The sequence below is a fragment of the Notothenia coriiceps genome, unplaced genomic scaffold (genome assembly GCF_000735185.1).
Source record: "Notothenia coriiceps isolate Sejong01 unplaced genomic scaffold, NC01 NC01_scaffold00023991, whole genome shotgun sequence".
Taxonomy (NCBI): domain Eukaryota; kingdom Metazoa; phylum Chordata; class Actinopteri; order Perciformes; family Nototheniidae; genus Notothenia; species Notothenia coriiceps.
This window is the reverse complement of record NW_011356692.1, coordinates 4,688-16,849: the sequence shown is the minus strand read 5'-3', so window position 1 is coordinate 16,849 and position 12,162 is coordinate 4,688. Positions and strand designations below refer to the sequence as shown.

Below are 12,162 nucleotides of genomic sequence, written 5' to 3'. Positions count from 1 at the left end.
GAAAATAAATATTTTATTTAAAAAAATTGCTGAACTGAATCAAAACAATATTCAACCTGAAAAATGTTTTCAAATACTTTTTTTTGTTTTGAATGCAACATTGTATTTTTCAAAGTTCAGGATGAAAACTTGGACTTTCAAATAAATTGTATTTTTTTGAATGATCAAAACTTATGACCCTGAAATAGCTCCATAGACTTCATGCTCGCCGTCGGAGCGAATTTGCGTCTGTCCGCGTCTCTGCATTGACTTTACATGTAATCGCGCCGCCCCCAAACATCGCATCGCATCCGGTGTGAACGCAGGATTTTTACAGAGCCCCTCCTCCAACACACACGAACGCGCACATGACCAATGAGGGCATGAGATAAGTTTGTGCATGAGATGGAAGGCTGACAGGCAGGTAGGCCATCCATTTATCTGAGCCGGGCCGGCTTGGTCGAAATTTGAAAAGCACCACGGTATCCACAGATGACATTTATTGTCAAAGCATGTAATGTATTCATTGCTATCGGGATGTTAAGCGCATTCCATGGAATATAACAAAAAGTGTTTCTGAAGTGAATTACCTACCCCACCTTTAAGCTGTCTTTGGCTCTTTTCTGCTGTAACAAATGTAAATTTCCCCTCAGTGGGACGAATAAAGGTGTTCTGATTCAGAAAAGGGTTTCCACTCTCACTATCACCTTTGATAATTACACTTTTACCAATTTAGATGTGCAGCAGTTTCCGGCTCAGAGATAGTAATAGTGATTATCTTGAAGTTGCAGATTGTCATTGATTTGCTAATCTGTGGAAACTGAGTTATAAACTACTTTAACATGGAAACCTCTTTTTTATTGTTTTTTAAACTATCCGAATGTACTTTGAACACAGATGTGAATTATATTGTTGGCTCCTGGGTGCTCCTTGTAAATAGAGGGATCGCTGCCCTTGTGGCAGTTTCACATTTCTCTTATCAGTGCCGTGAAGATTGTATCTGTAAATCTCTAAAACTTGAACACTGTGACATCACAGTGTTTCCCCTGTATACAGAATTATGTAACTAACGAATGATCTACTAAGACATTGTTTTTTCTGTTTACTGGAAAGAGATTTTTATCACCCAAAGAAAAGAGTTGAACACATTAAAAAAATATTTATTCTTTTTCAATTCTGTACAAATTCCCACAACCATCAAAGTTTTCACATTTACCGACAATATCCAGCCATATATATATTTATATATATGTGTATATATATATATATATATATATATATATATATATGTGTGTGTGTGTGTTTCTGTGTGTGTGCTAAAATGACAAATGTTGTCAACGCAATCAAGGTGCATTTTACTGCCTACAATATGAAACATCAGTCCCCATTGTTTCATCCTTCAAGCCTCCATGTTTTGATCCTAGGCCACAGCATCACTTTAATTTTCATATACTGTAGAGAACAGTTTATCTTTCAGCATTATAATCACAGCAACTCTGCAGAAAGTGCTATCCAGGATTCAGTGCAATTACAATGACAGTGGTGAAGTGATTGTTGTTGAAGTATGCTTACAGTACATACACATACATTATGCAGATATATAGTCTAAACATATTTTTAAAACAAATAATCCAAGATCAATTGCTACCTACTTTAAATACAATACACATGAGATTACATTTCTCAGATATCTTGAACAAATATAAAATGCCTTCTTCCCATCATAAACTGACAAAGAGAAACCTGAGAAGTGCATGGGCGCAAAAGCCCTCAGTACAGTTTCATTTAAATGTGCAATAACATCTCCATATGAATCAAACCTGTTTTCTTACATATATTATTTATATTTTCTAAACACTATTGCAGAGCGGATTTTATCCACTTCATCAATATTAACACTTTGAAGTGTGTTGGTTTAGAAACTGCCGGGAAAACCCTGTCCATCAGTTACTGAAATGTGAGACTAAATAAAGACCCACAGAACAAAATAAGGTAAATAGTTGAATTAAAATCAATTATTTTTCTATTTGTTGTTATACTTTAAGTGTGTAGTGTCCTTCACTGGACACTACACACTTAAAGTATAACTTCCTACCCGTTTTCTACATAACTTGCGGAACCACACCCAGTAAAGGATGATCATAAGCAGCCAGTATACGATGTAGGCCACGCAGCCAAAAATGATAAAGGTGAGTTCCTCTACTTTGGCTGGCTCGGACCAGTCCAGTTGACTCTCCCTGTAAATTGAGTAACCCAGCCCGCCTAGTAAAATGACCATCCACACCGACAGAGGGAGAAGAGGAATGTAGTTCCCTACAATTTTACGCCTGCCAGAAGTCCCCCAGCTGCTTTTGTTCATGGTGAGAATCGCGAAGTACTTGGCAGGCAGCAGGCTGGTCATGTACAGGGCCGAGTAGAGGGACATGAACACCATCACCATGTCTCTGCGCAGGATGCAGGCGTAAGATGCTTTCACCAGCCCGATCAGCTGGATGCAGCACAGGATCCAGAGGATGTCCCACACCGTGCCTGTCCAAAACAGCTGGATGATTGTGGCTGTAACGAAGAAGGGGAAAATACCCGAGACGATGGACTCGTAAGTCATCCAGAGGTGGTGCTTGTGCCACCACATTGCATTGAAGAGCCACTCGCGGAAGTATGATTTTGTCCAGCGAGTCTGCTGGTTCAGCCAGCGCAGAAACTCAGCAGGTGTCTCTGTGTAGCATTTGGAGCGGGCTGTGTATCTAAAAGAAAAGGCAAAAACAAGATTTATGAAACCTTTATCATTACAGCAAAGGTTACACCGTCACTTCAAGATAATTGCATCTGATATCATAACTGTGCACAATGTTGAAAAGCTTCTTACTTTGTAGCATAGCCCATGCTCAGCATTCGGTTGGTAAGATGTCTGTCGTCACCAAATGTGCAGTGACTTCCCAAAAACATCTGATTGTACCAGGACTCCAGAAACTGCTGGAGGAGATCGTTCCTATACAGACCTTTATGGAGCAATTCAAGAAAGAAACACAATGAGTTAGAACAGTGCATTATAGCTCTGAATACAACTGCTTGACATGTACACCAATACATTGACACATATCAAAAGGGAATAAGCTTTTTCTCTCACCCAAAGGACCACTAATGCAGGACACACAGTCGAAGAAGGACTGGCAGGACCTTTCGATGTTGAAAGCCATCCAGTATCTAAGACTGCTCATGAAGCTGATGTAAGAGTCTTTCAGGTTAAGGATCATCACATCTCCTCCCACAGCACCGTACTTGTCGTTACTTTCTAACACTTTACACAGCTCAATGGTGGCCAGAGTGTCCAGCTTGGTGTCTGAGTCACACACCTAAGGGAGGGAGTAAGAGAGTCTTGTCATAAAAGAAATTGCACACTATGGTTCAATCACTTTTTCTTTTTTTTAAACATAGGGAATATGATTTCAAAAAGAAGAATACACACCTGTATATAGTCCACTGATGACCCAAGTGCTTTGAACGCAGTGTACATCACCTCCCGCTTGCCGCCCCACTTCTGCATGATGCACACGCACTGCTTGTTCCGGATCAGTTGCTCTACGTCTCTTCGCTCTGGGTCCTCAACAAAAGTTGGTTCAGCATCCCCTCCTGGGCCGATTTCAGCATTCCCTCCTTGGCCTATTTCAGCATTCCCTCCTGTGCCCAATTCAGCATCCCCTCCTGTGCCCAATTCAGCATCCCCTTCTGGGCCCATTTCTGTTGCCGTTTCCACAGGCTGCTGGGCCTGGATGGGATTCCACGTATGGTAGTTATTTTTCCACACATAACAGCCAGGGTCCCGGTCTTCAAACACCTCTCTGAACATTTCCATCATGTACCGGTCATCATCTGTGTTCCCATCGATCACCATGATGATGCGCAGCAGCTCCGGAGGATAGCTGAGGGCCTTGATGGAGCTGAGGCACTCCTTGAGATAAGCGGGGTCCTCCTGATAGGCTGAAATTGTGAAGCCAATTGTTTTGGTAAAGGAGCAGGGCTCTGTGCGTGCTTTCATTCGTCGGTGCTCAATGAAGGCGAAGAGGCTCTGGACCAACACGTGAAGTGAGAGGAGTAGCCCATAAAAGCCAAAGGAGATGATTCCGTATTTGGATGTTACCAGCTGAAAACCGTCCACATAGGCCCACACCAGCAAGCACATAACCAGCACAGCAAACCCAAAAGTGCAGATGGCGCGGACAATTGAGCCCAAGTTCTTCAATAAAGGTTTCAGATCCATTGTGCTTCTCTACCTATCAGACACGAAAACACAACAGTTATAGAATTGCTCGGTTATGCTAAAAATGTACACAGACAGAGTTCAGGGTGTGTTACTGTACATGGAGTTAATCGGTTTATATTTCTTCTTTAAGATCTGCTAAAAAGCCATAAGTTGAAAAATTATACAGCAACCAGGCCAAGCTTTAAGATCCAAGTTATAACTTTTTAAATGTAAACAACCTTGTCCTATATTGTAAATAAACAGATGATGATAAACAGTTCAGGTTATGTAAAACCAGCAATAACACACAGTGGGATCAAAAGACTAGGTAGTGTGTTAACATTATCTGTTTATGTCTAACTTATTATTTTTCACATTTTTCAATGTATGCAATAATATAGTATTTCAAAGATTATTCCAAACTATGAATAATATGAAATATTTTTTGTTAATGCTTGTTTATACAATTGCTTTATAGCTTGTCAGACAACACTCACTCTGAAACATAGCATAAAACCTTATTCTAATAGAAACATTTAACTGACTTTGTATCAAAGCAAGAACTAACACCGGGGTTGATGAATTAAAAACATTCATTATCAGATATAAAAAACACACGAGAGTAAATGTAATATGCATTTCATCAGGCAACTTACCTCTAGCAGAAATGGGATGTCTGTTTTTATTTAAACATTTGTGTTTTAAATCAAATCATTTTGAGTGACATGCCATGATTCTACAGAAGATATTTTTGTTTATATTTAAATCACAACTTATCTCTTAACTCAGACAAAGACAACTGTATCTATGAGTTTATAAGTCATTTACAAACATCACCGGTACTACAATCATGCAAGAATTATTTATTCGCACCTACCTGATGTTAAGCTCCCCTGGATTTCAATTTGCGAGACATCAATCCGGTGTTTCTCTTCTGTGTGAACTTGGCATGACGGTAGTTCTCTTTATAGGCTAGGGTGAAAGCATCGGCCATGTGTAGGCATACGCTCCTTCAGTCTGGGGGTTACACATTTGCATACAGGCGCTGTCACTGACTCAGCCTACGTCAGAAGCAAGGCGGTGGTCCCTCTGACTGACGTCGTGCGAGCACATCTGTGCGGCTTTCTTTTGTCTTTTAAGACAGAGAATTTAAGTCTGGGACCATTCGGACAAGACTATTTACTGTAATGCAATGAAAGAAGTTTCCAAAGTGAACGGTACAGTACATGAGCTTCAAATAAACAAAGAGGAAACCAAGAAGTAGGACTTCTGTTTGCTCATATTGCCATAAAGTTCTATTTTGCAGCCGCACTAACATTAACATAGCCCAAGTTAAATAACACTTTCGCACTCAAATTAAACATATTTGTCCACTCGATCAGTGGTGGAAGTACAGTTACTCAATCATTGTAGTTAAGTAAAAGTCTGTATTTGCTTTTTACTTATTTTTTAACCCCTAACCCTAACCCTTGAGCAAAATGTAATATATTCTACATTTAACTTTCAATCTTACCTTTTACTCCACCACAATTACCTAACAGCTTTGGTTAGAGAATATGTGCCTAGCGAAGAGGATGTCAGGTATTTAATCGCATTAACCTTAAGAGGGAGTATTAAGTAACTTCAGAAGCTGCAGTCAAGCTTGTAAACTGGTTGGATGTTGCCCTCTGCTGGTTCCTATCTGACACTGCAACGGTTAAATATAACAAAGTGGTATTTAAGTTTTAGGAAGTAGTGGAAAAACGTTTTAGTGGTGAAGTGTAATATCAAAGGAGTAAAGCTGATGTCACAGAGTAAAAGGAAGTCTTGTCTTTGTTCTACTAATCTTTGCCTTCAGAGTACAAACGCAGCTGGTTCAGTTGCTGCCACTGTCCTGAATTAAAACCATGATTACATCCCTGGAGAGTTCCTTTACAGGGGAAACTGTTGACCGCTCACGAAGGTCCCCACCCTTACCCGCAGAAGTTGTCCCGAGCCGTCAACACGCTTCATGTCGACCCAAATAGAAGCCACGAGGCAACTGATGTCATGTGTGGAGGCTGAGCCGGTCAATGTGTTTAGGGATGGTGAATTGGCTTGACTTATTGCACATGTTAATATATGTGGGCTTACTCCAAGACATCTGTATGTTTTCATCAATCATAAAACTGTATGCATGTGAGCCATTGTTTGTTACTTTTAATTCACCATACAATGTTTTAACATTAATCTATCAAATTGCTATCTTCATTCTTCCCTTTTTAAAGCTCTATTTTCGTTAAATGATCATGGCTAAAGTAGTATAGTGCTTTCCCACTTGTCCCTGGATAGTCAATGAAGTCACTGAGGGATAACTGAGTTGGTGTGCATTTGCAGGAGAATAACTCTTCTACGAAGCTACCATCAGAAGCTCGTAAACATAGTTTGTGGAATCCTGTAAGATTCAAACCTGCAGATTTATGTTGCCAGAAACAACATCCTTTCCAAAGCTCTGTTTTCAAAAATAAAACGATGCAGCCTCCAGCATGCTTCATGGCAATAAGAGCTATTTCTTGTGCATAAATGAGTCCTCGTTATGCCTCTTTATGGTCAAGCAAATGCCTCGTGACTCACCCTGCTGCTGTGTGCCACACCCAAGGAACCGAAATACACGCAAATCACAGGAGCATTTTGTGATTGAGCTTTTCTATAAGGGCACCTGATGCTGTTGTTTGAATCCTAGTTTGGGAGCTTTCACAGAGAGGTAGTAACAAAGCAGTTTCATAGATATGGAGTTGGTGTCTTGCAGTATGTATTAATAGTTTTGAGGAAAATAACTAAAATGCTCCAATTTACTCCAAACACAAACAACATTCAAGCCCAACTACAACATATACAGTTGCTGAATAGTCAAATGTTGAAGTACCATTATTTGTTGCAGACAGTGCTACATAATCAGGGATGGTGGAGTGTGGAGTGCGCAACATACTTTACAGTTTTAGCCCACAGAGAGCAGTGAAGTAGCATTTATTGCTCCTTTGTGATTTACTGACTGTAAATAGCAGGTTTGTTACTCAACTACTCTGTGTTCTACCGAGCCCTCCGTGAGCAAGGAACATGTCTGCCTATTCATTGTAAAGTTGTTCTGAGTATAAGCTCCTAGAGTCAAATACAGTGAAAGCATGGGCGGCAGCTAGATCTCTGTGTTACCCTCTATACTTAGTTAGATGCCATTTTGATTTACAGTCCTCCTTACCAAAGCTATAGGGTGCTAAGCACAAGTGGCTTTCCAGACAAAATTGTTTTATACACCTGTAGGGCAAAACACCTGTCTGTCAATTCACTGTAATGAAAAGTCAAAGTAGTTGTAGGAGGCAGATGTACTTCCCTTCATTCAAGATGTTATTTATAGATACACACTCTTATGTAATGACTTAAAAACCACACTGCACACACAGCACATCACATGTAGTTGACTTTACTGCCAGTTAACATGCGAATACTTTGATGTGTATGCTGCTTAGCCAGATGCCATGGTGTTCTTGATCCAGGAGAGGTAATTGCAAACCTTTGTGTACACCCCAGGCTTTTTCTTTTGAGCACATCCTTTCCCCCAAGACACGACTCCATGGAGCTCTCTGTCACACATCATGGGACCCCCAGAGTCACCCTGAAGATATAACAAAAGAGGATTGGTGCACATAGTGACAGAAACAATTGTTTTGTGTTACAGCAGCCATTTTTATATTACCTGACAGGAGTCCCTCCCACCCTCCAGAAAGCCAGCACAGATCATGTTTTCAGTGATTTGGAAAGGATATGAATTAAAGCATGTGTCATCACTCAGGAGAGGGGCTTCCAGGCACTGTAATTTATGAGGGTACCTTGCTGGAAAGGACAGACAAATCCTGTTTTTATATACAATAATGTTAGAAATGGCATTTTTTGGACAATCTCAATCAGTCTGATGACTCACAGCCCTCATTACTGGGACGGATATTCCCCCATCCAGAGATTTGGCACATTGTCCCATCACTGGCACACTTTGAAGGGAGCGCAGCAGGGTGCACGTAGCTGTTCAGAGTGGCAGGTCGACTAAGTTTGATCAGCATTATATCACTATCCTGTGTGCCGGAGTTGTAGTCAGGGTGTCGAATAAACTTGGCAGACATAATGTGCTGTTCTGTTCCCTCGGGTTCAAAGATGTCATGCTCTCCCAGCCGAATTTCTATATCTGACCTTGAAGAAATAATGGAAATCTCAAGATATAAACTTTGACATCAATCCATCAGTGTTTACCAGCTTCTAGTTTGGTTTTGCATGCTTGTATTTCTTACTTTGTTCTGCAGTGTGCAGCAGAGAGCACCCACTCCTCAGACAGAAGAGTCCCGCCACAAAAGTTGTACCCAGTGTAAAGAGACACTTGGTAGGGCACAGAGTTTTTTGGACACTCATAACCTCCAACAATCTTGTTATCTTCCTTCAGGGCAGCTGCGGCTGTTGAAACATTGGAAAAAAGACAAAAACAGATCAATTATGTTATTGACATCAATCATTAATCATCAATATGTTAGACTACTCAATGCCACACATTCAGATTTGGTACAGTATTTATAAATGATGTACTATACCTGCCCCTCCAAAGAGAGTCAGAAGAAGGAAAAGCTTCATGCCTGCTGTCTGGCCAGAAGATGAATGTGCACTCACCCTCTAGATTTCAGGTATTTTAATGCTCTTATCTCCTTTTTCTCAAGGTCCTCTAGCATAGAGGTAAACATGTGTTACATTTCCCAAGAACAATTTAGAGCATACTGTGAAAGACAGAAAAGCAAACTGGGGGAAAAACAGCTTGAAAGAGTAAACTATTTGAATTGCCAACTAACATTTGGAATTCCCCTTTTGGAGCATGCTTTTAGTCTGAGATTTTGAGCAGTTGCCTGGATATGAGATGTATATTGCCTTTTAGTGACTATAAATTAACATTCACACGTGCGGATGTTAAGTAAAACTTGGTATGTGTTTGTATTACAAGTGGTTAAACACCCTCCTGGACAGTTAAATTGTCTGATAGCAAATGTGCCATTTCCATCACCCAGAGAGCCAAAAAAAAAACATATATAAAGTATTATTTGTATTGTATTCGTATTCTGCATACTCATACTTTAAAGGAGGTCTGTTATCAGCCAGCTGCTGCCTGGAAAGATCCGGTATATACATGTAGCTGTGTTGCAATCGGGTTGCAATACATGATATGAACAACCTATTGCTCAACCTTAAAAGTGAAATGCTTACCACTTGGCCAGAAATGTCATCTAAAACATTCAAATAAAAAAATTATCAAAATGTTCAGCTAAATATTTAGAGGTTACAGGGTGATAAACATCACACTCATACAGTGATTCCACTTGCTTGTCTAAAGGCCAAAGTGAATCATTGTAGCTCCAGATTGCCCCCATTCCAACATGAGATGAGTAAAAAAAGAGCTGTCAGGGGTCAATGGTTGGAGGAACTGGGTCTGTGTGTATTAGGCAGTTTATTGGATTACATTTAAAGCCATAGAAATACAAATAAAAACTTTCTTTTTAAAAGAGCAGGATTCAGCTCAGGGAAATGCACCTTCAATTGTGGCTGCACCTCAAATTTAGCCAGCGCAAACCGTACATAGCAAACTTTCTACTGCTGGCGTTTCACAGGTTACACTTGTTTCTGCCACTTTGGGTTTATTCCAATATACCAACTATCAAAGCGTTTACAGACTGCACAGTCCATTTTTAGTGGCACAGTAAAAACACAGTTTACTAAGATTAACTATAGGCCGACTCCACACATGGAGATTAACAGAGAGCTGTGTTGTTGAGTTCCAAAAACGTTGAATTGTGCTTTCATTTGTCCTGCTGTTTGTTAGTAGATGGCTTTTAATAACTGATGATTGGAAATGTATGTTTTATGGAAGCAGTAGAAAAGGTGAAATGCTGACCTATTTATATGGAGCATGTTTCCAGGCTTTACACATACCACCTTTAACATGAAATAATCCTAGCCAAAACATATTACAGCATTTTCAGATTCCCGTATATTGTTGTTATACAGTTGTTGACACTGAAAGCATTTAGTTGTTAATTCATTTTATTCAACATTTGTTTATTGTCACTAACAGAATGTTCGTCATACGTTTTCCTACAACCTTTTGGAGCCATTTAAACTATTTATATAAGTTAAAAGAAACGTGTTTCTCCTTTACAGTAAAGCAGAACTTTGCATGATTCAACAGTTTGAAATGAAATTGTTTAATCCTCCTAGGAAACACATGTATCACTGTCCTCTATCTATCTGGTTTGGGTATGAGATGTTCAAAGGAAATCAGCACTCTTACTGTTTTGACATTGGAAAACTGCTTATCATTGCTGAGTCAATGCTACAGAATGGAGGCTTACTGAGAGGTACTGTACAAGGCTCCGTTACTCATGTATGAGCATAGGTGTTTATCAGAACCAGACAGGAAAACATTTAAATGTGAGGGTGCATTTAACCAAACCCTATGATTATACACTTAAGGCTAAAATATAACGCATTCCCATCCAGCACAGGCAAGTTCTCCCCCATCATTAGTGTGTGGCACACTCCTGTCTGCATCATTCCTCTTACAACCTGCATAGCACTTGCTTTATTCTTCTTCAATTGCAATGAAGCGCAACATTCTGCTGAGAAAAATCCTCTCTGTAAATAAATGAAAAGCCTCAGGGTGCATTTTTGTTCACTGTTTTGTTTGTTTGCTCTTTACTCTATAACTACAGTAGAGATAACATTTCATTAAGTTTTCAGCAGTAAACATGAGGCTATAGGACATTTCAATGGCATTTATTTGAGAAAACCAAATTTCCAAAATCGTTAAAATGAGCAACAAATGCAAAGAGTCCCTTAGCTAATTGCCAAGAAACGTCTTTGATAGTACTACATATGACACCCAGATGCCGGTTTCAGTTGCACACGTGCAAAACAACATCCAGGATGTGATCCGCTTGATGAAGAAAGAAACGAGATAAATGCTTTGCATTCAATCTAAAACTGTCATTGACCTTAAATAATTGCCCCCACCTTTTTTCCCCACCATTTCCCACCATTAACCTTAGTTACAGTACATGGATAGGATCATAACTTCCATTGATTTCACCATCTGCTGCTCCCTGTTTAACCAGTTCCGGTCCCCCTAACCCCATTCCACCGTACCCAAGAATACCCTCAGAGAGAGCTCTGTGTCGACTCAGTGTATGACTTATGCCTGCCAGCCTTGTTTTCAGACAGAGCCTAGGCTGATTATTCATATCCTTTCGGTCTGCTGAGGGGGACCAGGCATTGCGGTTGAAAGTAGGGACGAATGTAAGGAAGTGGTTTTAGGTTATTGAGGTTTAGCTTTTTTTCCCTGCGTGTGGTGTTTTTCATGGAAAAAAAACCGTCAGTCAGCCAAAGGAACGAAAGCCATTGGCACCGGTGTTGAATAAAAAAATAAAAAATTCCTGACCTCTCCGCACCCGTGAGACAAGGGTTGATTTCCAGTCATCACCGCAACAAGATCAACAATCCTTTGTGGTTTCAGGACGCTGCAGATTCCCACTATTTGTGTCTTTGTGGCAGTGTAACTGGAGTCTGATTTCAACACAACAGCTAGCATACTATACTCACATTTCACAAGAGGAGTTAAGAATACTGTGAGCTCACATTGTTTAGCTCTCAGCAGCGATGAAAAATACTGGGTGTATTACAGTGATGATGGGAGCAGGAGTCACATCATGAGTTCTGCATTGCCCCGCACACAGACACAAACATACCTCGTACATTTAGCTGTGCCTTTCAGGTTTCGACCCCACCCTCCCAGCTGCTGTAGTGAACAATAAACCCCCAAACTCAAACTGCATCAATCAACCTCTACTAAAAACTCAATTCTCTTTAAACCTCCACTAGTTGTTTTACACACCCAAATTGGTATT

The 12,162-nt window shown here is 40.2% G+C and overlaps 2 protein-coding genes across 2 annotated transcripts; both read right to left on the bottom strand.

Annotated features, from left to right (window-relative positions):
• Positions 1–2,047: 2,047 nt before the first annotated feature.
• On the bottom strand, positions 2,048–5,239 carry has1 (hyaluronan synthase 1). The gene is made up of 6 exons (XM_010782003.1): positions 5,097–5,239; positions 3,753–4,250; positions 3,446–3,644; positions 3,107–3,332; positions 2,846–2,978; positions 2,048–2,723 (listed from the first exon to the last, which is right to left on the bottom strand). Exons 2-6 carry the CDS (start codon positions 4,235–4,237, stop codon positions 2,048–2,050), a joined length of 1,719 nt encoding a protein of 572 aa, XP_010780305.1. The 5' UTR covers positions 4,238–4,250; positions 5,097–5,239.
• A 2,400-nt stretch (positions 5,240–7,639) lies between these two features.
• Positions 7,640–8,868, bottom strand: LOC104954816 (trypsin-3-like). Its single transcript, XM_010782002.1, has 5 exons — positions 8,809–8,868; positions 8,515–8,674; positions 8,154–8,416; positions 7,929–8,065; positions 7,640–7,847 (listed from the first exon to the last, which is right to left on the bottom strand). The coding sequence occupies exons 1-5, from the start codon at positions 8,846–8,848 to the stop codon at positions 7,698–7,700; spliced, it is 750 nt and encodes a 249-aa protein (XP_010780304.1). The 5' UTR covers positions 8,849–8,868; the 3' UTR covers positions 7,640–7,697.
• Between the last annotated feature and the right edge of the window lie 3,294 nt (positions 8,869–12,162).

Excerpts from the sequence above, each read along its gene's own strand:
- LOC104954816 (XM_010782002.1), bottom strand. The coding sequence starts at position 8,848 with ATGAAGCTTTTCCTTCTTCTGACTCTCTTTGGAGGGGCAG. Across the intron at positions 8,675-8,808 it reads GACTCTCTTTGGAGGGGCAG|CCGCAGCTGCCCTGAAGGAA; the intron begins GTATAGTACATC and ends ATGTTTCAACAG. Across the intron at positions 8,417-8,514 it reads GCTGCACACTGCAGAACAAA|GTCAGATATAGAAATTCGGC; the intron begins GTAAGAAATACA and ends TATTTCTTCAAG.
- has1 (XM_010782003.1), bottom strand. The coding sequence starts at position 4,237 with ATGGATCTGAAACCTTTATTGAAGAACTTGGGCTCAATTGTCCGCGCC. Across the intron at positions 3,333-3,445 it reads CATCAGTGGACTATATACAG|GTGTGTGACTCAGACACCAA; the intron begins GTGTGTATTCTT and ends TCCCTCCCTTAG. Across the intron at positions 2,979-3,106 it reads CTGCATTAGTGGTCCTTTGG|GTCTGTATAGGAACGATCTC; the intron begins GTGAGAGAAAAA and ends TGCTCCATAAAG.